We start from the raw sequence: 25,222 nt of genomic DNA on the forward strand, positions 1-25,222 counted from the left end.
TAGTGCGGTTATTAATTAAATTTAAAGCCACCATTTTTCCATGAGTTATAGTAAACTCTATTTGCATGTGAAAGTGTGTACGCAGAATTCGTCATGACGGTAATTGAAATGCAAAGTTGGATTCAAACATAATTAAATTTTGCTTTTTTTTTAATCCGAATTCAAACATAATTGAGAAAACGACATGTTGTGGCGATATCCACATAACCAACTCATCGCAATCCAATTTACTAAGCCTTATTTTTTATTAGGGGGAATTGATTATCTAATTGTCTTTTGAGTGGCTGTTGCACTAAAAGTCTATTTTGGACCACAAAAAATTATGTAAAATTTAATAGAAAATAATTGTTGTGGCCACTCTTTTAAAAATTTGTGACTCACAATATATTTCTATTTTAATAGTCGTTCAAAAACTATTTTGCTAGCAAATTCTTTTTTTTTTCCTTTAAATTAAACTCATTTTGTCTTACTTTGTTGCCAAATGGGTTGTCTTTTCTGCAAAGGGCCCCATTAAACATGAGTTTCAAAATGGACTTGGGACCGATATTGCCGGCTCTAAAATCAGGGAATGAAACTCTGTGTGAAATGAACAAATTCCATGTACACGTCGACGGAAAAGGATTCCTGGGGAAACTGACAAGAAGAACACGAAAGGAGACATTTTTTATGGTCCACTTGACAATGGACCAGCAAACAAGCAATTTGCTCTGCATTTCAGGTCAACTGATAAAGCTTGTATTAGCCGCCTTTTTGTTCATAATTAGTGTTTTATTAGGATTTTGTGAGGCAAATCTATCTTTCTCTTTTTTTTTGTTTTTCTGAGATGCCCACGACTCGATGAGTGCAAGAAGAGGTTGCTTCTCTCGTTGCGGCTTCTCCTTTCGTCATCCCCGAAGAAGCGCAACCCAAGTTCAACCTGTTGCTGTCCAACTCTCCTCTGAGTCTGAGCTCGTTCCTTGTTTCGCGGGAGAGGTTGGTGTTCTTTTCTTGTTTCTCTGTTTCAAGAAGTCCTTGTTCTTGAATCTTGCCCTGTCTACTGCAAATTCCAATCGATTCTTTTAACGTTGGAGATCGTGCTCTCTTGGTGTTCCTTTCTTGACCCATCAGCGTGTGTTTGTTTGGTTTTTTTTTTTTTGGTAAAGTGTGTTTGTTTGGTTTTGTTGTTAAAGAACGATGATGTCTGCGATTCTTTTTTTCATTCGAATTTCTGGGAACCTTTTGAGTTCGTCTTCTTCATTCTAAAGACTGATTTTTTTCAACTGATGGGATAATGGGGAAGCTGGCGATGGGAGAGCAAAATCCCACTTCATGGAAATACACCTGGAAGATTACCAACTTCACTAGCTTGACTCAAAAGAAATACTACTCCGAAGTGTTCACGCTCGGCAACAATGCCTGGTAATCCTTTATTTCGATTTTTGGCAAGCGTAATGATCAAATCGTGGCTTGTTCGTCTTGTTGTTTCCTTTGCTTTTCTTTTTTCTTATTTTTTTTTGGTCCGATTTCCTTTACTTGTTGAATTCCCTTGGAATTATCCATTCTCCGTTGTGATACGGTTGATGTAAGCAGGCGAATACTCATTTTCCCCAAGGGGAACACCATAGACCATTTGTCGATATACTTGGATGCCGCTGATTCCACAAGGCTACCATACGGGTGGAGCATAAGCGCCCATTTCAGAATGATTCTGGTAGATCAGAACAATTATGGCTATTCTAGGATTAAGGGTACGTCCATCGCGACTCTGGTTATGTCTGGGTTTTTCAGTCTGCTGTTGGAATCTGATTTTGAGATATGGTATTTTGGGGGAATTGAGAAAACTTCTTTCATATTTGCTACTGAAGCTCTTGGATAAATTTAGGAACATACATGTCCTCGCAATATATGGTATTCATATTAATACTGTCTGCACAATTTGGTGTCATGCCAAATTTGATTCGTAACCTGAGATATCTTGCTTATGCCGGTATCTTAGAATTTGTCAGTAATTTGAAAGACATCCACCATTATTCATCATATGGTGAAGCATTCCAGTGTGTTTGTGGTGAACATTGGCGAACACCACAGTTGGATTAGCTATGCAGTACTTTTGTCATCTCTATCAATAAGTTTCTTCCAAAAATAATATCGAAGGATTACATGACTTCTCTTGTTGTACTAAGTATGACTTTACGGAATCAAATTGAGGAATTGCTCGCTAGGTCATAGCACATCTACTTATGGGGATGCCCACTTTATGGATGAGACGAAGTTTCTTCTGTGTTCATAATTTTGTGCTGACTCCAATGGCATGTGTGCTTTTATGCACTTCAGAGCGTCTGAGGTGATGATAAATACTTGCCTGCTGTAAGTTTATAAGTAATGCATGATCATTTGGACGTCAAGAAGTACCGAAAGGAGTGGAAATTCACCACGTCTATACTGTTTGTGGAACAAATTGCAGGATTTACTGCATCATATGAACACAGACATGTTGTCAGTAGTCTTGATTTTTTCACTTCTGCAAACCAGACCAAGTTTCTGATGAAGCAAACTGAGAGAGCATGTTTAGGCCTTGTGGTTGCAATGCATTCTCAGAACATGCTTTAACTTCTTTTTTGTGGTTCTGGTGTCCCATCTTTCTGATCCGAGCACAATAATCTGTGCATTTATTGAACCTAATGCAGTGAAACAAGGTATCTTTAACCTGTTACCCCTTTCTACTGAAGTCCCATCTGAACAAATGCAGAGACGGAACATAATTTCACTGCAAGAGAGAGTGACTGGGGCTTCACATCCTTCATTCCATTGAGTGAAGTCCATGACAGCTGTAATGGGTATTTAGTTAACAACACTTTGACGATTGTAGCTGAGATTTTGGGCCCCCATCCCCCGGTTGAAAATACTCAGTTGGCTGAACCTCCTGCAAATATTCCTCAGGCAACACCAACAGATACGTTTGACACGTATTTCACAAATCTTGAGGAAATTATTAAGGCTGCTCAGAGTTCTCCTGCCAGAGGAGGGTCGAACACGAGCAACCAAAAAAGTGTTCTTTCAACTTCTGAGGCTCCAACCTTGGAAGAAGTAGAGAATGCTAAGCAGTCTTTGAAGGAGTGCCTCTCTGATATCTTCAAGCTAAATGTAAAAGACAGATTGGCTGAAGCAATGTCGACGTTAAGCATAGCCAAAAGCGGGTTATCACTGGACCAGCAAAAATCAGTCGAGGCCTTTTGGGCCAACTTCGATGAGTTCACTTCTGACTTTTTGACCTTCGAGCAGGACAATGCCGAATTCGAGCTGCAGAAATTGCTGAAGGATCAAATGTTTGCGACAATGAAGAAGAATCACGAGACTCACATCTCGTATAAGCAGTTGCTTGGTGACCTGACCAAAGAGGAGGAAGAGCTCAACAAAAAACTTGAGGAAGTGAAGTCCAAAAGAGAAAAGCTCATTTCGAACTGGGAGATTTTGATGGTTGAGTCAGAGGAAGCGAAATCCGGGCACAAGGATCAAGCCAAGAAAGTAGCAGAGGCCGAGGAAAAGAAAAGAATAGCCGAGGAAAGAATGTCTAGATCAACCACCGCTTGGTCAAATCTGAAGACGCTATTTGGTTGAAACCTATTGTCTTGGATTGTCTTGGATCAGAACTGCTTATGACGACACTGTTCGAATGGATTGTGTATGTGAATATAACTTTGTTTGTGTGAACTCTCTTGCTAGTGAGTGCTTTCACGTGGTGAAAACCGGTGCCTTTGTGATACAGCCAACTTGTGATAATTTTTGTACAGAGTTACCACATCTGTTGTGCTCTTATACACTTCGAATTTCACTTCCTCTGCGTCTTTCCTTCGGCTATTTCATCAGATGTTTGAAGATGGAATCATTCCTGCCTGTAAGCCCGATGACGCTTCGCGTCGGTCCACTTAATTGCCCACAAATGTTATCCTGTGGCTTCATTGTGACTGAAGTTGTATTTCTTTTTCACTTTGAAGTTCGGGACAGGATGTTCTTTTATCCATGTGCATGCTATGTTACTGCAGAAAGATTTCAAGAGGATGATTTTGGACATCTACACTCTCTCCCTCTTACCACCATAATTTTGTTCATGCCCTTATGTTATTAACAAATAAACATTTGATACACCTAAAATCCTACACAGTGTCAATAATTTATATAGCAGTAAACTAGTTATTTTTTTGGTAAGGTACAACCATTCACCGACACCACTGGTAAAGTATGCATGCAACTCTTAACCTACTAGCGGTAAAATTACCAAAAAAGTCATAAATCTATTGTATTTGTATCAATTCAGTCTTAAACCTTTTTCTTTTTGCCGATTCAGTCCTAAATCTTTTGCAATTGTGCCAATTCAATCGATTCGGTCAATTTTGGTCAGCCGGCATCGACGTGAACGCCGGCTGGCGTCGGTTGTCCGGCGACATAATATTTTAATATTATTTATTTATTTATTTATTTTCTTTTCATTTCTTTATTTCCTTTTTTTTTAGTGAGGGAATGCGAATTGGCTCGAACGGTCAAGTTTAGCAAAATTCATTGTGTCGGGATCATTGGAGTCGTCTTCTTCAGTTGCAAAATCACGATGTAGGAAGGCCATCAAGTTACATTCCGCTCCCTTCGTTCTCAATTCTCTGCTAGTGGGTTCCCAAAGCGGCAATTTAATAATAATGCACTTGAACGCTAAAATTTTCACTTCGTATGTTTGCGTTCTAAAGTATTTTTTATACAGTTCTCCCCTTTAGTCTTTTCGCTAACTTCGGTGTAAAGAAAGTCTGTCATGACATCATTCTTTCTTGATGGAACAAAACTGATCGGGAGGACTATAATGACAAATTACCAAAATATCTAAAACTAAATTGATCAAATTAAAAAATTTGAAACCGAATTGACTACCGTAAAATAAGTTTAGCACTTAATAATTATTTCCCTATTTGTGGATACGAGGCACCATGCGTATCTACCCATGCAACCAAAAGGAAAAAGTAGCTTGATACAATGAACTGTTCATCTTGCTTTATCTATGGGCATAAACAAATAGTTGGGTGTAAGTTTTCTCAGATTCTCAAACCACATCCAAAATAACGTGATAGAACAATTTTACTATACCTAATATAAAGGTTGATGATTCTCCTTATTTGGTCGGATTTGTGTTGATTAGCGTATCACTTCTAAGTTGTTTCAACAGTAACTATAGGGTTTTCCTAAAAATGTGTTGTACCGAATCGATATATTTTTCAATAAATTCATGACATGTTTTTATGTCACGAGGATAATCAATTATATTGGGAGTTAAAAAAAAAAAACGATGAAAGGACCAGAGGTCCCTGAACTGCCGCAAAATACTCAATAAGTGTCCTTACCTTTGTGCAATTGGGTCCGTAAAATACGTGCACTCTTCTTCGAATTAGACCTTTCATCAAATTTATAGACTAAATTATTAACATGAAACACATCAGCGCCGCATGAGTATATGGGCATCCATGTTAGTGCCACAACATCATATTCTTCCAACTTGTTGCTCCCATGAATTTAGAAGTGGCAAAATGATCTAAAAACCATAAGTTTAACCCATATACAATGATACAAGTCATAAATGTGTTGCCTTAAATATAAAGGTTAACACTACAAAAAATCTCAAATTGGTACATATGTGATAAATTTACCCAACACTATTTTTTTTACCACGAAAAATTTCAAACCAATACATTTGTGATAAATTTACCACATACTATTTTTTTATCACATAAACCCCTGAATTGGTACACCTGTGATAAATTTACTCCAAACTATTTTTTGGCAACCAAAAAACCTAAATTGGTATACCTAGGACAAATTTACCTCAAAGTAGTATACTTATGACAAATTTGGCTCCCGTAAGTTTTCGTTATTTTAGTTAATACCACAAAAAACCCTCCAAATTGATGTACTTGTGACAAACAAAGGGTAAAAATCTCAAATGAGTACATCCTTCAACTACCATGTGTCATCTAACTTAGCAATTTGACGACAAATTTTAACAAAAACTAACGGATAATAAATTTGTCACAAGTGTACAAGCGTAGGGTAAATTTGTCATAAGCGTACCAGTTTAGGATTTTTTGTAGTTAAAAAAATAGTTTGAGATAAATTTGTCACCAATGTACCAATTTGGGATTTTTTTTTATTGTCAAAAAAATAGTTTGGGTAAATTTGTCACAAGCGTACCAGTTTGAGATTTTTCATAGTACTAATCCAAGTATAAAAATAAACCTAAGTGGTCATAAATGGGTTACCTAACAACTTCTTTTTTTAGAAGTTACCTATCAACTTAATGAGTCTTAAATGAGCCATAAATTAGTTAGGTAACAAGCTTAAGAGGAACATGAACTTGTCTTCTTCTTTTTTTCTGATTTTGTTGTAATTTTTATTTATTTTATTTATTAGTTTTTTTTCTTTCTTTTCCTTTTTTTGTTTTGAGAAATCCAATAAGAGTTGTTGGCTGACCCTCACTAGTCATAGTTTTAACATTAAAAAAAAATAGTCCGTACTAGTGTAGTAATATATTTTTTTAGAAACTTATAAGAAACAAGTTTTCCTATATATATATATATATATGAAAGTGTTTTAAAAATATGGGTTGAGTTAGTTATATATTGAGTATGGGTCGAGTTAGATATGTGTTCGCTCTTTTATGGGCTCAATTTAAGGCCTAAGCTTTTAGTGGGCTGAATAAAGCTCAAAATAAGCCAATTAAGGCCCATTCTCTTTATAAATTCCGGCTCTACCTCCTCCTATGCCGTGGCCGACTCCTTCAAAGGGTTCTCGTCCGTGTGCGTGTCAATTTCACGTTCGTTTCCATTGCCGGTTCGATTAAGATGCAAATGAATGCAATGCAAAAAATTAAACTAGCCTCTATGCACTTATAAAATGATTTAAATATTTTTGTTTAGGGGCCGGGGTCGGTCCCTAATTTTTATGAAATTAATAACTATGCAAAAAGCTAAAATTCAAGTGTCAACAAAAGGGTCTAAGCATTTGTGTCTAGTTTTTTACCATAAAGAGATCAATTCAGAATGGTGATATTACAATAGAGTATATTTCCACAAATGATATAGATGAAAACCACTAACTAAAGATTTTCGCCCTTGTGAGTTAAAACGACATGTTATTAGCATGGGCTTAGATTCATCATGGGATGTTGTTTAGTGGGAATTGTTTTGTTTTGCTCTAATAAAATTTACATATGTATTTGTATTTGTTACATTTTGTAGTGTTTTGATAACTCTTTTCCATTCAATGAAGTGTTTTATAAATGTATTGATGTTAAATACATAATCTTGTGAAAATCACAATGTATTGCGTAAACCTTGAGTACGGGTTAAAGGCATTCAGTTATTAGTCTTAAGAATATATCTTGTTACACATAAAGTATAGTTAATTATAATGATAAGATATATGTTGGTTCATTGGAACCACAAGGATATTCTCTAATGACACTTGATGAGAGAGAATGTGGAATAACAAAGGGGATAACACATAAGGTATCACTCTCTATGAGGTGTTATCCATTTTCTATACCAACATATTGAATCCATAACAAGAGAGTTAATAGCACTCGTGAGCATAGATCGCTCTATGATTATTGAAGCAAAAATGCCATAGTTCGGCATTTGAGACTTTATGCAATCGAATTGAGTACATAGAATTATCTCTAGACCATCATAAATGTGTGTGCATACAGCACAATTTTGGTTAATGTAGTTCAAATGGGAGAATGTAAGAGTTTTTCTTATATGAGCTACACTAATTGAAATTGTAATTTACGAGGTCGGTCTAACAATGTAAGATATTAATTTGCTTAATTAGTCTAATATGTAGCTAGTTAATGTGGGCCGAGTAAAGCCCGATCCGTAATGATAGGGTTCGTGACTATAGATAGTGCTCAAGTCTCTCATTTAACCATGATGCACAAATAACCTCACATAAGGAGCAGTTATAATACATAACTGGTGATGAGCAGTCCCATTGAGCCGGTGATACATAATGTGATAGAGGAAAAGCACTTTAGTCTTGGATCATTGATATTCCACATAAAAAACGATGGATTCCAAATTAGGTGTGCAAATCACTTTTTCCTCCATTATTATGTTTTAAATTCTAATTATAGTGATCTTGGGGTGCCGTTTTCTCTGCTTACATGTACAACATTGAATCCATATTTGAGAAATGCATTTTCATCCGTCTCAAACCATTTGTTGTTTTCCGAACAAGAACTCTTCCCCTTTCATACCTGATATTTACTTTTCTCCCATTGCTACGAAGTAAAGGCGTCAAAAGGGTGAGTCGGGTTGGGTTTGGTCCAAGTGGAATATGGTTCGACCTATATCGACTCATTTAAACCATTTTGATCCATTTTCATGCAGTACAAACCTCAGACCCAACTCATATCCAACCCATACCCGACCCGATCTGTATTACTTAAACACTTTTATATTTGACCAAATCATGAAATATTTATTTCTTATTATTTGTTAAGAAAAATAATATTGCTAAAATACCTTTATGCAATACCGTGATTTTTTTTTCAAAAAGTATTTTTTTCATCTTTATTTTTTAAACTTTTTTATGTTTATTTTCTTTTCCTTTTTTTCCCTCCGAAATTCGGCAGATAACAGTAGACAGCAAAGGGGTTCCCATCCACCGTATGCAGCCAATAGCGATACCGCTAATCTACTCGGCTTTATCTGCTGCATTGCTATCGAAAATGCCATCGCGGACGAGAATAAACACTACCAGGCACTGCTAACCGTTAGGGGCTGATCCGGTCAGTTTCGGGACATCGTCGGGCATCGCAGGGACTCGGCTTGGAATCATGCCGAGAGAAAAAAGTGCCTGGGGGCACCGGGGTGGGATGATGGATTGGAGAGGAAAGAGGAACATGGGCCAGAGCTTCTTTGTTTTGTTGAGGCTCCTGGTATCTCCCCGCTGTGAAGAGATAGGATGGATTTATGTGATTTTTTCTTTCTAGGCTTTACGTGTTTTTTGTTTCGGTTCAAAAGAAAAGAAAAAGAAAAAGAAAAAGAAAAGTCGAAAAAAGAAAAATTGAAAACCGAACCGAATTGGATTTTCAGTTCGGTTCATATTCAATTCAGGCTGAGATTTGGTTCGATTCAAGCTTACCTCCTAATGGTTCAATTCAATTCGGTTTTCTTGCAAAACGGAACCGACCGGAACCATTGCCGGAAATGTTGCGAATTCAACTTAATGGGATTGCTTATAATACGATGGAAGAGAAGATCCAGTTACATGATGTGGGAGTCTCGTGACTTTTTCCCGTCGGCCGGTGCAAACAAGGGATGATAGCCGGCTGCACTCTACATATTGTGTAGATTTGGGTTCGGTGTCTGAAAGATTATTATAAAATCTTCTTTAAGTTCAATAAATCACACGAACTTCGGCAGACAGTGGTCGACAGCGATAAACTACGGTGGACGGTGGCCACTGTCGACATTTTACTTCTTTGGAAAGTTTTTACATTACTCAATAAAAGATAAAAAAAAAGAAAAAGAAAAAGAAAAACAAATAAAAAATAAGAAAATAAAGAAATCAAAAAACATTTTTATGACTCACTTAACATAGTAAGGTAACTCATTTATGATCAATTTAAAATCTATTTAAGATCCATTATTTTGTTAAGTGGCCCATTTATGATACTTAAGTTTGTTAAACAACTCATTTATGACCCACTCTCTTATATATGAGTTAGAATATGGGTTCTTGACTCATTTTGCCATCTCTACTGTAGAGCTGTCAATATGAGTCAATTGCCTATTTCTGACCCATATTTTGTGTAAAATAGGCTCTATATGGGTTGTTAGTGTTTAGGTGGCTCACTAAATATGGGTCCACAAAATTGAAGGTAAATATAAGTGGTCGAAAATGGGCCACACATGAAATCCATTTTGGACTCATTTTCAACCCATCAAAATCATCCAACAAGCAATGCGTGCGTGAGCATGACCCACCCAACCCAGTTTCCGCAATCACCTCTTGCCTTGGCAGCTCTCAAAGTCGTAGGCACCATCACCCCCTCTGTCGGCTCCTGCGACTATTGCGATGTGACGAAGGAGGCAATGGTGACGAAGGTGAGGATGGACTGAAAGAAGTGCATGGACAAGAGGAAGTACTTGTGGCCGAGCTAGAGGAGGTCATGCTCGGAGAGGGCATGGATCTTCTGGCCGATGTAGAAGGAATCAGAGTGGCAGACGAGGTGCTTGGGGAACTGGGCCATGAGCTCTAAAGTCGAGTTGAGTGGTAGTAGGTCTTAACGAGGCCATCGGACAGGATGAGCCTGACGGTGCCGGCATCTTCGGCAGAGGAGTAGGGCAGCAGGGAGGGCTTAGGCACGGGCTAGGGCTGAACACAGGAGGCGTGGCTGCCCATGAGTTGGAAGCACCAGGGGATCATCTAGAGGTTCAAGAATTTATAGATGTCCATCTTTTCTGTCTTAGTTCAAAAGCGAAGAACAAAAAGGAAGAAGATGCGGTCCAAAACACATAACTAAGCTGAACATGAGAGATGATGGTGGGTTGGCTTAGATCTTTGACTGCAACTATAAAGAATTGTATCGAAAGGTTTCACCTTTGCATACAGAGAGGTGAACTAGGTAGGAGATCAAAATGAGCTGGAGATGGGGGGATGACTTTACACGAGCAAAGGCTGAATCTGAGAGACAGAGAGTGAGTGTGCGACTGTTGAACGAAGATGGTGACTCTATAAAGAAGAGATATAGAGAGAGAAAGTGGAAAGGAGATGGTTTTTAGAGAGAGAGAGAGAGAGAGAGAGGGGCGTGAGAGCCGGGTAAAGCACTTCTTTTGAAAATGGGTTCTTGTTGCTTGTCATAGATTGTGGTCTAATGACCATATTGGATTGATTTTTAACAACACCTAAAGATGGAGCGGGGCTTGATGCGTGGTTTTGCTCCAGGACATAAATTTGAGAATTGAGATTTAGGAAGTGAGTTAGGAAATTCAGGTCGAACATGCTTGACGTTCAATTAAATTCATCAAACGCATATATATCTACTTTCAAAAAATGAATTACCCATACAAAATTGGGCTCATTAAATATGGGTCACAACCGATCAAAAAAATATGGGTCATAACCTGTTTTGTCAGCCTTTTTTTTATAAGTATTTCAATTTATAGATTTTTTACATTTTTATTTAGTTTATTAATTTTTTTATTGTTTAATTTATTTTTTTAATCTGAAGGTTTATCTAGATAACATACACATGTGAAAATTTTAAAGTAGGTTAAATGAGTTGAATAGGTTTTTTTAGAATATTAGCGTGTTTTGATTATATGGGTCAAAACGGATCGGGCCGGGTATGGGTCGATTACGGGTCGAGTCGGGTATATGTCATTAAATATGGATCAAAATGGGTTTAGACGGGTCAATATGGGTTGGAACATATTCGACCTGACCTAAACCGACTCGATCCGACCCACCAATTTAAGACATTTACTCTACTATGTGAAGGGCTGATATATAGAAACAAAATTCCTTCTTAAAGTTCTGAATTCTCATTCCCTTTACAAGGAGAAGATCCCTTAAGATGACTAATTCCAATAGCCAAAGGACCTGCCATGAAAGAGACTTGATCATGCATAATCGACTTCGACTTTGAACTCCTCAACGCGGCTAAGTCGCCTCCAAGTCAAGTCTGGAAAGTGCATGGAAAATGTTCCCGCCGATCGACTATCGTCAGGAGAGGGATTCTGCAATTTGACCAAAGACGGAAATAATTTGTTGGGTGAATTACAACCACTACAAGGTGGGAAACTGGCCATTTCACAAAGCCAACTTGTTATACGTCTAGTATTCATGGAAAGCGAAGGTCAGCGATGCTATTGGTTGCCACTGGCGCTGAATGTGATATAATCTAGCTCAACTTGAGAGTTTGCATTACGTATATCTAGAGTGATAACAATAAATTAAGGCATTCATTTCACACTAGGAATTAGGAAATTAGATGAGGTCAATAGAAAAATATTTGGAAAGAAGCTATGAGAATGTTTTAATAATGGGCCCACAAATTTCCACCCAAAAAACAGTGCATTAACTAATTTTCGATGTTTAGGACACTAGATACTGCCATTTATTGGCCATTTCCATAAAAACAAAAGGGAAAACTTCAAATAAGGGCATGAAGTATCCTCATTTTCTCAAATAAAGGCATGAAGTGAATTTTGTTTCAAATAAGAGCCTGTAGTGCCTCATTGTTTAAAAAAAAAAGGGCCTAATCAAAGGTATTTTCGCCATCTACTTTTTAAATTTTTTTCTTTTCTTTTTTCCCATTTTTCTTCTTTGTCGCGGCCAGATCTGGCTAGGGCTACCTCGCCCAGCCCTCACCAATGGCCGGTCACCCTAAAAAAGGAATGAAAAGATAAAAAAAAGTAAGAAAAAACAAAAGGAGTAAAATAAAAAAGGAAAAAAAATAAAAAAATTAAATGACAAAAGGGCAAGGCAACCCTCGCTCAGATTTGGCGAGAAAAAGAAAAGATTTATATGTAGGTTTATTCCATTACTAATATGACAAGAGCAGCAAGTTCCCCTCACTTAGTCCTATGGCCGACCATTTGTTGCCAGCACTCTTTTCTCTGAGTCGGTGCTCGTTCCTTGTTTCGCGGGAGAGGTTGGTGTTCATCTTTCTTCTCTCTCTCAAGTCCATGTTCTTGGAATCTTGCCCTGTTCATCGCTGCTCTTTCTTTCGTCCCTGTTTCAAGTCCATGTTCTTGAATCTTCCCCTGTTCATCGCTGCTCTTTCTTTCGTCTCTGTTTCAAGTCCATGTTCTTGAATCTTCCCCTGTTCATTGCTGCTTTTTCCCCTTTCTTTTCTGTTTCAAGTCCACGTTCTTGAATCTTGCCCTGCCTAATGCAAATTTCGAAATCGATTCTTTAACGTTCAAGAAATGGGGCGAGCGTTTTGTTTGGTTTCAAGGTCGCAAAATGATGATATCTGCGATTTTTTTGGTCTAAATTTTGCGGGAGTCGTTGTGCGCTCTTGACTCTAAAGACTGATAATGACTTTTTTTTTTTTTTTTTTTCAACTGATTGGATCATGGAGAAGCAGCAGGCGATGGTTGATCAAAATCCCACTTCATGGAAATACACATGGAAGATTACCAACTTCACTAGCTTGATTCAAAAGACGTCCTCCTCCGAAGCGTTCACGTTCGACGACAACGCCTGGTAATCTTTGAATTCGATTTTTGGAGGGTAGGTGACGAATTGTGACCTGTTCTTGTCTTTTTGTTTCCTTTACTCGTTGAATTCTCTGAGACTTGTCCATTCTCTTGTATGTTCCGATTGATTTGAGCAGGCGAATACTCATTTGCCCCAAGGGGAAGGACGTAGAGTACTTGTCCATGTACTGGGAAGCCACTGATTCCACGAGGCTACCATCAGGGTGGCGCAGAAGCGCCTGTTTCAGATTGATTCTGGTCGATCAGAACAATTATGGCCATTCTAAGATTAAGGGTACACTGATTGCGATTCTGATTATGTGCGGTTTTTTCAGTCTGCTGAGGGAATCTGATTTTGAGATATGGTGGAATGAGAAACCTTCTTTCATTTTTGCTACTTTATTCCTCTTTCATGTCTAGGATGAATTTACGCACATATAAGTTCTTGCAATTGATGGAATTCGTCTTAGTAAAGTTTGTGCTCGCGAATTTGGAGTAATGGCTAATGTGATTCATAGCCTTAGAAATCTTGCTTATGCTTATTGTGATTCAGGTGAAGTATTCCATTGTCTTTGTGATGTGCATTGTCAAAGACCATAGTTGGGTTAGCAATGCAGTACTTTGGTCAATTCTATCAATAAGTTTTGTATAGAATATTGAAGGTCTATTTGACTTCTCTCAGTTGAAATGCTTCCTCAGAACATGCTTTAACTTCGTTCTTGTGGTTCTGGTGTCCCATATTTCTGATCCGAAGCGCAATAATCTGAACAAAATGCAGAGGGGGAAGGTCATTTCACTGCAAGAGAGAATGGCGGGGGCTTTCCATGCTTCATTCTATTGAGTGAAGTCCATGACAGCTCTAAGGGGTATTTAGGCTACGTATGGTAACGTTTCTGTTCCCGAAACAACTTTTAGAATAGAAACATTTTTTTTTCTGTTTCTGTTCCTAGCAACAATTTTTGAGAACAAAAACGCGTTTGGTAACTGCAAAAAAAAAAAATATGTTCCCAGAATAAAAAAAGAACAGAAACACGTTTGGTAATCGCATAAAATTTCTGTTCTAGAACAAAAAAGAAGAAGAAAAGAAATGTGTTTGGTAACTACAAAAAAATTGTTCCTAATTTTTTTCATTTAATTAAGGGGACTATATATATTAAAATTAAAATGTCTTTATCTTTTTAACTTACTAAATCAAATTAAATTGCATTTGTTCAATTTACTAAATCAAATTGGACCAATATATGTATAAGTAATTTATGCATGATTTATCAAATGATGATATGGACGAGATCAACTATAAAAAAAAAAAAAAACTGAAAGAGAAGACGAATTGGAATTAGACAACGAGAACATCAAATATGTTTTCTATAGATAGGAAAAATTACAATTATGAGTTACACGTAAACGTTCCCAAGTAGTTAAAAATATAATTACCTTTAAACGAGGACCCTAGAAAAATATTAATTACACTTTGAGTGAAATTGGTGACTAAAATGAAAAATATTTGTGCATTTAGGTCCTTTTAGTCCAATTGTGCAATTTTTCCAAACATGAGGACTGAAATGAGATGCAAGGTACTAAAATCTCATGTCATGACTCTAAAAGTAAAAATTTTGGCGAAAATGATTTAAAATGAACTTTTTTAGTCAATTTAGGATTATGTTCAATGAAGAGGCATGTGGTCCCAAACTGAATTTTTTTTAAATTTAAGAGATCAAAATGAAAAGGGAATTAAAATAAGAATATAGACTATTTTTGCACATTTTTCTGACCACAAATACTATTTTCCTTATTTTCGGCTATTTTTATAATTAAAATAAATCTGCAAAATGTCAAATATTACAAAAAATATTTTTTTGTTCAAAATTGGTTGCTAAGGCTAGGCCAAAGCTTCCAAGGTTGATTTTGTAATTTTATGAATTTTTTCATATTTTTAATTAATTTTTTAAAATAAAATGATCAAAAATCAAGTGCCAACATCATGCAAGAACAAAAGAGAAAAAAGTGTGTTCAAAAACAAAATTGTTCCCAATTATTTCTACAAATATTCCAAATGTGTTTCTAAAAAGTGTTCTAGGAACACAAAAACAAGTTTTTCTTGTTTCTTGTTTCTGCTCCAAAAGTGTTTCTTTTTCTCAAAAGTGTTCCCAGAACACTTTGAGAACACTTTTTTACCATACGCATTTCTGTTCCCAAAGTGTTCCGGGAACACTTTGGGAACAAAAACACTTTTTCTGAAATGTTACTATACAGACCCTTAGTGAACAACACTTTGACGGTTCGAGCAGAGATTTTGGCCCCCCAACCCCGGGCTGAAAATGCTCAGTCGGCTGAGTCTCCCGCAAATGTTCCTCAGGCAACACCAACAGATACGTTCAACACGTATTTCAAAAAAATTGAGGAAATTATGAACGCTACTCAGAGTTCTCCTGCCAGTGGAGGGTCGAACACGAGCGATCAAAAAGTTGCTCTTTTGACTTCTGAGGCTCCAACATTGTAAGAAGTAGAGAAGGCTACGCTGTCTCTGAAGGAGTGCCTTTCTGATATCTTCAAGCTAAATGTAGAAGACAGATTGGCTGACGCAATGTCGACGTTGAGCATAGCCAAAAGCGGGTTATCGCTGGACCAGCAAATAGCGGTCAAGGCCTTTTGGGCCAACTTCAATCAGTTCACTTCCGACTTTCTGACCTTTGAGCAGGACAATGCCGACTTCGAGCTGCAGAAATTGCTGAAGGATCAAATGTTTGCAACAATGAAGAAGAATCACGAGGCTCACGTTTCAAATAAGCAGTTACTTGGTGACTTGAACAAGAGCTTAACAAAACACTTGAGGAAGTGAAGTCCAGAAGAGAAAAGCTCATTTCAGACTTGGAAATTTTGATGGTCGAGTCAGAGGAAGCGAAATCTGGGTACAACAATCTAGAGAAGAAAGTAGCAGAGGCCGAGGAAAAGAAGAGAATAGCTAAGGAAAGGATGTCTAGATCAACCACTGCTTGGTCAAATCTGAAGGCCCTGTTTGGTTGAAACCTTTTGGCTAGGATTAGAATTGGCTATGAAGACACTGTTCAAATGGATCGCTTATTGAAATATGACTGCGTTTGTGTTAAGTCTCTTGCTAATAAGTGCTTCCGGAGTCGTGAAAGCTCATGCCTTTGAGATACAGTCACCTTCTGATAAATTTTGCAAAGAGTTACCACATCTGTTGTGCTCTTGTACATTTTGCATTTCACATTATTTGTGTTTTTCCTTCAGTTATTTCATCAGAGGTCTGAAGATAGAATCATTCCCGTTTGTAAGCCTATGGACGCTTCGCGTTGCATCGTACCGCTTAATTGCCCGCAAATGATAACCTGTGGCTTCGTTGTGACTGAAGCTGCATTTCTTTTTCACTTTGAAGTTGAGAGAGAGGATGTTCTTTCATCCATGGGCATACTACTGCAGAAAGGATTTTTTTTTTTTTTTTTTGTGCTGCAGAAAGATTTCATTCTTGCGTGTGAGATCAATTGCAGACAACATTACGGGGTAAGACATCATCGACGAGCTCCAAATTCAGTGTAGATTCAACGAAGGTAAGGACTTTTCAGTTTGTTCTGTTCTCTCAAAAAAGAAAATAAAGAGGACAGATTTGGTCAAAACGTGTGAAATTTCATTTAGACGTGTAATTGAGCGCGATCGTCTGTATATCTTTTCAGCTTTCTCTTTTCACATAGCGATATCTCTTTTGCAGGAGATACTAAAGCCAGTTACCTCACGGTCTTGTTTCTTGAGGCTCTCTCCATCTTGAGGCACAAATTCAATGCAAATCTGGCGAGTCGAGCCTCGCCGTCACCGGTGAACTTGCCCAACGACGGTGGCAAGGCTCGGCTTGGGCGACACCGACCTCGCCCTCACCGGCTCTGGCCTCCGGCCGATCGCCCATGCCGAAGGAAGAAGGAGAAGAAAACAAAAAATAAAAATAAAAAAAAAAAAAAATATAAAGTAATTCAAAAAATATTAAATCATTATTAAAAATTGTCCACATCATGGTTGGTTGGCATCCATGTCAACACTAGCTAGCCAAATTTGGATAGATTAACTAAATTGGCAAAAATGCAAAAGGTTTACGACCTAAAAAAAGATTTATAATTGAATTGACACAATTATAATAGGTTGAGGATTTTTTTGGGTAATTTTCTTATCGAAAAAGTGCATCCTCTTGTAAAACCCGCGTATATGTTTGTAATCTAAGTGGGTAATTTAATATGGCAAACCCTTTATTTTAGCAGTATGTTATTAACAAATAAACATTTGATAGTCCTAAAATTGTCAATATTTTACTAAGAATTTATACTATTTAAATAGTTTTTTTTTTCGAAAGGTACAACCATTAACCAACACCACTAGTAAAGTATCTCAGCAAGTCCTAACCTAGCAGAAGAAAAAAGCATCAACTTGCAAAATTTAAAATCAATTAACAATCTACTATAAAATTTTAAGGATGGAAAAATAGTTGTTTCATGGGTGACTTACTAACAGTTTTTTTGGGTCGGAAACTTACCAACTGTTGAACGGACTAATATGTTGTCAATCACTTTTTACTTAGCAACGCAATTTCAAATTTTAACATCCATTTTTTCAAATTTATCCTGGACAGAACGAATTGGCTTGCGCACCGACTCCTGCTCCTTCAGCGTAGGAGGCTCCAAAAGAGTACATCTCAACTCAAGCTCATTGTATGCAGCGTCGCTACGGAAGGAATCTAAAGTACTTCGACTCGAATGAGCGAGTGGCGACTCGAGAGCCGTATTTAGCGAATCAAAGTTATTAGAGTGCGGATTGGCTCGAACAGTTTTGAGTTTAGCAAAATTCATTGTGTTGGGATCGTTGGACTCCTGTTCACAAGTTACAGAAGTTCGATATATGAAGGCCATTACACGCTCTTATCTACCCAATTTCACTGGCTTCATTCTCATTCTCTGCTAGAGGGTTCTCAAAGTGATGATCTAATAATTATGCACGTGAGTCCCAAAATTTTCATTTCGTGTATTTATGTTCAAAAGTTCTTTTTTTTTTAATAGTTGTCCACTTTAGCCTTTGTTTAACTCCAGCGCAAGGAAAACCTTCATGACATTATTCATGACCAAAATTGGCCGGAAGGATTACTTTAGCAAGAGTTAAAGACTAAATTGGCCAAATTAAAAGATTAGGACTGAATTAACTACCATACAGTAAGTTTAGACTTTTTTTATAATTATCTTGATGTAGAACAACTAGCGTGTGATTTTTTTGAAAAAACGTGATTACCAAAAATCATGTAGATTTAAGCGATTTGGGGCTAGCGAGCTCGGATTGCCCTCAAATTTGGTCGGCTGAAGCGAAACGACCTTCTGATCAATAAACACGGCTTTGCCGTGACGTACAATGGATTTTCGCATTTCGGAGTTGTTTATATAGGTTTTCGGGCAGTTTTTAATTTTAGGAAACTTAGCGATATAGATATTAGCAATATTTGATTTGAATTCTGTTTGATTAGATTAGATTTGATTCGTTTAATGTTATTTTTGAGTAATTCTAAGGGAAAAATCTAAAAAAGGGCCTAAAGTCTTCTTGTTTTTTCAATTAAGGGCCCAAAGTTAACTATGTTTCAAAAAAGGGCCCAAAGTGACATAGAATGTTTCAATTAAGGGCCCGAAGTGTTCATAATGTTTCAAAAAAGGGTCTGGCTTGAAGGGTCTTTCCGTCATTTCACATTTTAATTTTTTTATTCATTTTTCTTCTTTTTTCTGATTAAAAAAAAAAACACTCCTGCACAGGGCGGGGGGGCAGCCCTCCCGTTTGTGAATGTCCAATTTTCCTTTTTTTTTTTTGGGTGAGAAAACAGAAAACAAAAGGAATAATAAAAAAAGAAAAAATTAAATAAGTGAAAAGACTAAAATACCCTTAAATCAGGCCCTTTTTTGAAATTTTATGATCATTTCAAGCCTTTATTTGAAACAGTATTCACTTGAGGCCCTTATTTGAAAAAAAATGAAGACTTCGGGCCCTTTTTTGAAACAACATTCACTTGGGGCCCTTATTTGAAAAAACATGAGGACTTCGGGCCCTTTTTTGGATTTTTCCCTAATTCTAATTCCTAAAGGAGTCCTATCTATATAATGGACGTTCGCCCTATGTAATCTTTACATTATCATTCTATCAAATTCAGTTTATCCTTTGGAAGCTTTTCCAGTTATCACTACTTCTACATCATATCTCCATAAAAAATAAAAACGAGGCACCATGCCTATCAACGAATGTAGTCAAAAGGAAAAGTAGTGTGACATGATAAATTGTTCATCTTGCTTTACCTATGGAGATAAACCTAACATTTGAGTAAGTATTGTCAACAGTAGTTGATTTTTTTTTATGAGAAAACAACGTATATATACAAACTAGGGTAAACTCCCAAAACCCATAAGCGCATAAAGACCATTCTACCCTTTACTCTTTAACACTCCCCTCAAGCTAGAGGATGGATATCAAGCATGCTCAGCTTGTTACAAATATACTCAACCCTACTACTCCCTAGAGATTTGGTGAAAATATCAGCCAGTTGTTCATCGGTCCAAATGTAACTAGTAGAGATAACTCTAGCTTGAAGTTTCTCATGAACAAGATAACAATCAAGTTCAATATGCTTGGTACGCTCATGGAATCTTGGATTAGAAGCAATATGAACAGCTGCTTGATTATTGCACCACAACTCCATTGGTGCGGGATCTTTGAATCTGAGTTCAACTAATAGCCGACACATCTAGATTAACTCACAAGTAGCTTGAGCCATCGCTCCGTATTCTGATTTTGCACTTGATCTAGCCACAACACTTTGCTTCTTACTCTTCCAAGATATTAGGTTTTTCCCACAAAGGAGATCCTGCCCAATTAGCATCCGAGAAAGCTTCTACCCTTTTGTGACCATGATTCATATAAATGAGACCACGACTTGAGGCTTTTTTCAAGTATCTCAGAATTCTGATTACGGCATCCCAATGTGACGTATGGGGGGAGGACATAAACCGACTCAAAACATTCACCGGAAAGGAAATATCGGGTCATAGTCGGATAATTAGCTTTCCAACAAGCCTTCGATACCTTTTTGGATCATCTAATAGTTCGCCATCCTCTGCCATCGACTTCAAGCCCACTTCCATCGGTATATCCAATGGTTTAGCTCTTAACATACCCATCTCGGTAAGCAAATCCAGAACATACTTTCGTTGTGAGATATGAATGCCTTTCTTCGCCCATGCCACTTCGATGCCCAAGAAGTATCTAAGTGACCCCAAATCCTTTGTATGGAACCGCTGCTACGGATACAAGTTCAACTCATTAATTCCTATAGAATCATCTCCAGTTATGACAATATCATCCACATAAACTATAAGAAATATGTGACTAGCTTTGAAAACTCAGTAAAACATCGAATGATCTCCAATACATCTACTCAATCCAAACCGGAGTACTGCCTTAGAAAACTTCCCGAACCATGCTCCGGGAGATTGTTTCAAACCATATAAAGATTTTTTTTAAGCGACAAACATGGCCGGACTCTCCCTAAGCAACAAACCGAGGTGGTTGCTCTATATTCACCTCTTCCCGTAAATCTCCATGAAGAAAGGTATTCTTAACATCAAGCTGAAACAGAGGCCAACTAGTAGAGGCAACCAAAGAAAGTAAGAGACGAACGGAGGTCATCCTAGCCATCGGAGAAAAGGTATCACCATAATCAACTCCATAAACTCGTGCATACCCTTTAGTAACCAATCTGGCCTTGAGACAAGCAAGATAACCATCGGGATTAACCTTGATGGTAAGTACCCACTTACATCCAATGGTCGTCTTCCCTGCGGGTAATGGGACAAGATCCCAAGTTTGATTTTGGTCCAATGCCAATAGTTCCTCTTCCATAGCTTTCCTCCAGCTTGGACTAGATAATGCTTCAACAATAGTTTTAAGAATAGGATGTGTATCAATGGTCATTAGATTAGCCCGACAAGAGGTAGATAAACCAGAATAGGAGACAAATTATGCAATAGGGTGTTTCGTACAACTACGAACTCCTTTGCAATGTGCAATGGGAATATCAAGGTCAGTATGTGACTGACTTACCTCGGGTTCGGAAGATGAAGAAGACGAGATAGGCTCGGATTCATCTGCAGGGGGCTCCACATGCCGACAAGGACGTTTCTTGTAAACATATTGGACAGGTGGAAGAGTTGGAGCTTCCGAAGTGGGTGTTGATTCCATAATGACATATGTCAAGGAATCATCATCCACCGTAGAAGGCTCCATTGGATTATCGGAATAGACTGTAGACTCAAAAAATGAGACATCCGTAGTAGTAAAATACTTATACAAAGAGGGACAAGAACACCGATAACCCTTATGTGTACAAGAGTACCCCACAAAGATGCATTTAAGAGATCGAGGATCAAGTTTAGAAAGTCTTGGACGATGATCACGAATATAATAGACACAACCAAATATACAAGGTGGCAAATGAAATAAAGGGTCAGAAGGAAAAAGAAGAGAGTGAGGAATTGCACCTTTAAGAACAGAGGACGGTATGCGATTGATAAGATAATGCAACGGTCATAAGGCGTCGGCTCAAAATGATTTATCTATCTTCATTTCAAACATCAAAGAACGAGTAACTTCTAACAAGTGACGATTCTTTCTTTCAGCTATACCATTTTGTTGTGGTGTATCCGAACACGAGGATTGATGAAGAATGCCCCGTTGAGACATGAATTTAGAGAAAGGCTAAGAAAAGTACTCTTTGGCACTATCACTTTGAAGAATACAAACAAAGGTAGAAAATTGAGTATGTACTTTGTTAACAAATGCACAAAAAATAGAGAATAACTCAGAACAACTTTTCATTAGATATAGCCAAGTGGCTCTTGAATAATCATCTACAAAAGTAACGAAGTACTTAAAACCCAACTTTGAAGTAATCGGACAAGGACCCCAAACATTAGAATGAACTAACGCAAATGGTCGAGAGGCCTGTTTATTAACTCCTGGACTATAATTAATACAGTGCAATTTTCCAAATTGACATGACCGACACTCAATACGAGATAAAGAATGAAAATGGGAATCTAACTTCATCAAATTTCCCAAAGAGGGATGTCCCAAGTGACAATGAATTTTATGTGGAGAAATTGTCAAACAAGCAACACTGGTAGTATCATCAAACACATATAGCCCCCTCGACATGTGTCCCCTACAAATCGTCTTCTTCGTCTTCAAATCCTGAAAAACATAGGAATCGGGATAGAATGTTACAGAACAATTATATTCTTTGATAAGGTGACTAACGGACATAATTTTAAATGGAAATTTTGGGAGGTACATGATAGAAGATAAAGATATGGAGGATGTCGGGGAAACTGTACCTATCTCTTTTCTTGTTGATAAAGAACCATCGGCTATAGTAACATTGGACATAGACTCATGAAAGATAGAAAATATACCTGAAGATCCAGTCATGTGATCCGTAGCACTTGAATCAATGATCTAGGAGCGAGAGATAGATGAGAGACATGCTATTGCATTACTTGTCTGAGCAAAGGTAGTTGTGGAGGAGGAAACCGGCTGAGAAATCTGGAACCGATTATACCTAGCAAGTTCCTCTTCTGACATTCTGATAAATGTTCCTCCCTCGGAGGAGCGAGAAGGAATAATAAACTCAGCTGCATTAGCTACATTTGTTGTAGCCAAATAAGGGGGCCTTCCGGGAAGTTTATAGCGGAAACGCTGAATATGTCCGGGTATACCACAATAATGACATGTTCGTACAAGTCCAAGATATCGCCCGAGTCACCGAGAGGTGTTACTATATGACCGTGATTGGCCTCTAATAAACCCACATCCACTACAACCACTACTAAAGCCGCGACCACTCCGACCACCACCACAACCTCGACTACCACCTCGGTTCCCTTGGACTACCAAGGCGAGCTATCACACTGTGGGGGATATATCTTTAGATGATTCACGAGAAACCCTTAAGACCTGAGAAAAGGTCTCCGTCGGTGGGGCTACGGTATCTCCTCCAAGAATTTGTGAATGAACCGCCTCAAACTCTAGTCCTAGTGCTCCCAAAAAACCCATAACAGCCAATTGTTCTCGCTACTCTTGCATCTTCTTAATGTCTGAGATAATTGGCAAAAGATGATTAAGTTCCTCATACATTTGTTTAAAATCAACAAAGAATTGAGTAAGTGGCCGACCCTTTATATCAGCTCTAAAGAAATCTTGAGAAACTTCATAAATCCTTGATAGATTATTTTCTCCAAAATAGAGGACATTCAAGTAATCCCATAGCTCTTTAACCGTAGTGACATGTGTAACTAAGGCAGCCACATGAGCTTCCATATAATTCCACATTTGTCCAAGAATTCTGGTATCCATTGTATCCCATTTAATATCAGCATCAATTCGTTCACTTGATAGATGGTGATTTAGCTCTCTCCCAGTCAATACTACCATAACAATTCTCTTCCATTGCTGGAAGTTGGTGACCCCGGCTAATTTCTTCTTTGTCAAATGACTAGAGGATGTAGATACAACTTCCGTTAATACTCCTTTGTTCTTATCTGCCATAATCAAACACTTCCACCAAACTAGGAATAAAACTCCACAAACTTTCACTACACCGTTGATCACCAACTAAATCAGCCCATTCACCTCGCACAAATCAGAAACTAATAGCTTTGGAATCAAACCATACACCTCAAATAAATCTACGCAAATCCCACCCAATCAATACGCACAACATTACACCCAATCAGCCAACTTATACATGATAATACTCTAACACGATCAGCAGCCAAACTCTATAACACCAAAAGAAAATTTCACAATCCTCTGTAAGTCAGATTCACATAAACCTTACAGAAGCAATCGCCTTTTGTGTGCACTTCAAATAGCAAACTTCAAGGCCACAGGGTCCAAAATCAGGCGCGATAGAGTCATGCAAAGGGGTCGCTGGGGTCGCACTTCAATCGACGACCCCAAGGAAGTCTCGCGCCTTGACCAGCAGGGTTAGTACATGCCAGAAATGGATCGTCAGGCCTAGGTGACGTTAGGGGACGCCCAGCAGGAGGTTACCGGGCCTCAGCGAAGTCAGGCAACTCCTGACAAAGGTCGTCGAGCATGGATCTGGGTTCGCCGGCTTTGGTTTAGGCTCACCGGCCTAGATTTAGGGTTCGCCGAGCTTGGTTTGTCAAGTAGTGGTGTTCGGTGATGGTCGATGATGATTCTAGGGTTCAGATCTAGGGTTTAGGTTTTAATTAGGCTCTAATACCATGTCAACAGTAGTTGATTTTATTTGATGAGAAAACAACATATATATACAAACTAGGGTAAACTCCCAAAATCCACAAGCCCATAAAGACCATTCTACCCTTTACTCTTTAACTAGTATAATTTTCTCAAATTCTGAAACCACTTACAAAATAATGTGAGAGGACTATTTTCCTATATCTAACATCAAGGCTAATAATTCTCTCTATTTCATCCGATTCATGTTGATAATTATGTCACTTCTTAGTTATTTCAACGTAGCAACAAAGTGGTTTATTTAAACTATGTTGTGTTGTGTTGTGTTGTGTCTTCGACCAAAGAATAAAATAAAATAAAGTATGTTGTGCTACATAATTTTCAATGAATTATGCTATTTCTTCTTGTCGTGAGGATAGTCGATCATATTGTCTTCTGCGTTTCTTTTTCTTTTTCTTTTTCTTTTCTTGTGAAGGATTGTTTGGCGTTCTTCATCTCTTTTGACGTGGGTGGCTTTCTGAATTGTGCTTCGGTTGCGCCAATCTATCTAGTCTGGCGATTTCTCTAGGGTTTTGACTGGGTTGATCGGGTTTTGGTTGGGAAGAAACTAACTGCTTTTGACACTTACTACTTTGCATTTGTTACAGCAAGAGGACAAAGATATGCTGGTTCTGCATGCTTCGACCCCT

General features: G+C 37.9%; 2 protein-coding genes and 1 long non-coding RNA gene across 9 annotated transcripts in view; 2 read left to right on the forward strand and 1 right to left on the reverse strand.

Annotated features, from left to right (window-relative positions):
• LOC115741914 (protein RESTRICTED TEV MOVEMENT 3-like) overlaps nt 1–16,345 on the forward strand; it is a 50,093-nt gene extending 33,748 nt beyond the window's left edge. The window contains exons 1-6 of one of the 7 annotated variants that reach the window (XM_030675942.2): nt 651–781; nt 824–972; nt 1,280–1,398; nt 1,570–1,727; nt 2,729–3,405; nt 16,059–16,345. In XM_030675942.2, coding sequence (XP_030531802.2) covers nt 667–781; nt 824–972; nt 1,280–1,398; nt 1,570–1,727; nt 2,729–3,405; nt 16,059–16,250 — 1,410 coding nt within the window. In that variant the 5' untranslated portion in view covers nt 651–666 and the 3' untranslated portion in view covers nt 16,251–16,345. The other 6 variants (XM_048281658.1, XM_048281659.1, XM_048281653.1 and 3 more) reach the window with 6 other exon arrangements.
• LOC115741922 (MATH domain and coiled-coil domain-containing protein At3g58360-like) lies at nt 13,079–13,699 on the forward strand. Its single transcript, XM_030675960.2, has 2 exons — nt 13,079–13,233; nt 13,364–13,699. The coding sequence occupies exons 1-2, from the start codon at nt 13,103–13,105 to the stop codon at nt 13,644–13,646; spliced, it is 414 nt and encodes a 137-aa protein (XP_030531820.2). The 5' UTR covers nt 13,079–13,102; the 3' UTR covers nt 13,647–13,699.
• Nucleotides 16,346–22,099: 5,754 nt separating the features above from the next.
• LOC125315812 lies at nt 22,100–23,085 on the reverse strand. The gene is made up of 2 exons (XR_007199093.1): nt 22,724–23,085; nt 22,100–22,502 (listed from the first exon to the last, which is right to left on the reverse strand). It is a non-coding gene; the product is annotated as an uncharacterized LOC125315812 (long non-coding RNA).
• Nucleotides 23,086–25,222: the final 2,137 nt, after the last annotated feature.

Source organism: Rhodamnia argentea, chromosome 7 (genome assembly GCF_020921035.1).
Source record: "Rhodamnia argentea isolate NSW1041297 chromosome 7, ASM2092103v1, whole genome shotgun sequence".
In the NCBI taxonomy this organism is placed as follows: Eukaryota; Viridiplantae; Streptophyta; class Magnoliopsida; order Myrtales; family Myrtaceae; genus Rhodamnia; species Rhodamnia argentea.

Bases quoted from the DNA above. Each gene is read 5' to 3' on its own strand.
- LOC115741922 (XM_030675960.2), top strand. From the start codon at position 13,103: ATGGAGAAGCAGCAGGCGATGGTTGATCAAAATCCCACTTCATGGAAA. The intron at 13,234-13,363 runs GTAATCTTTGAA...TGATTTGAGCAG, and splicing joins ACGTTCGACGACAACGCCTG to GCGAATACTCATTTGCCCCA.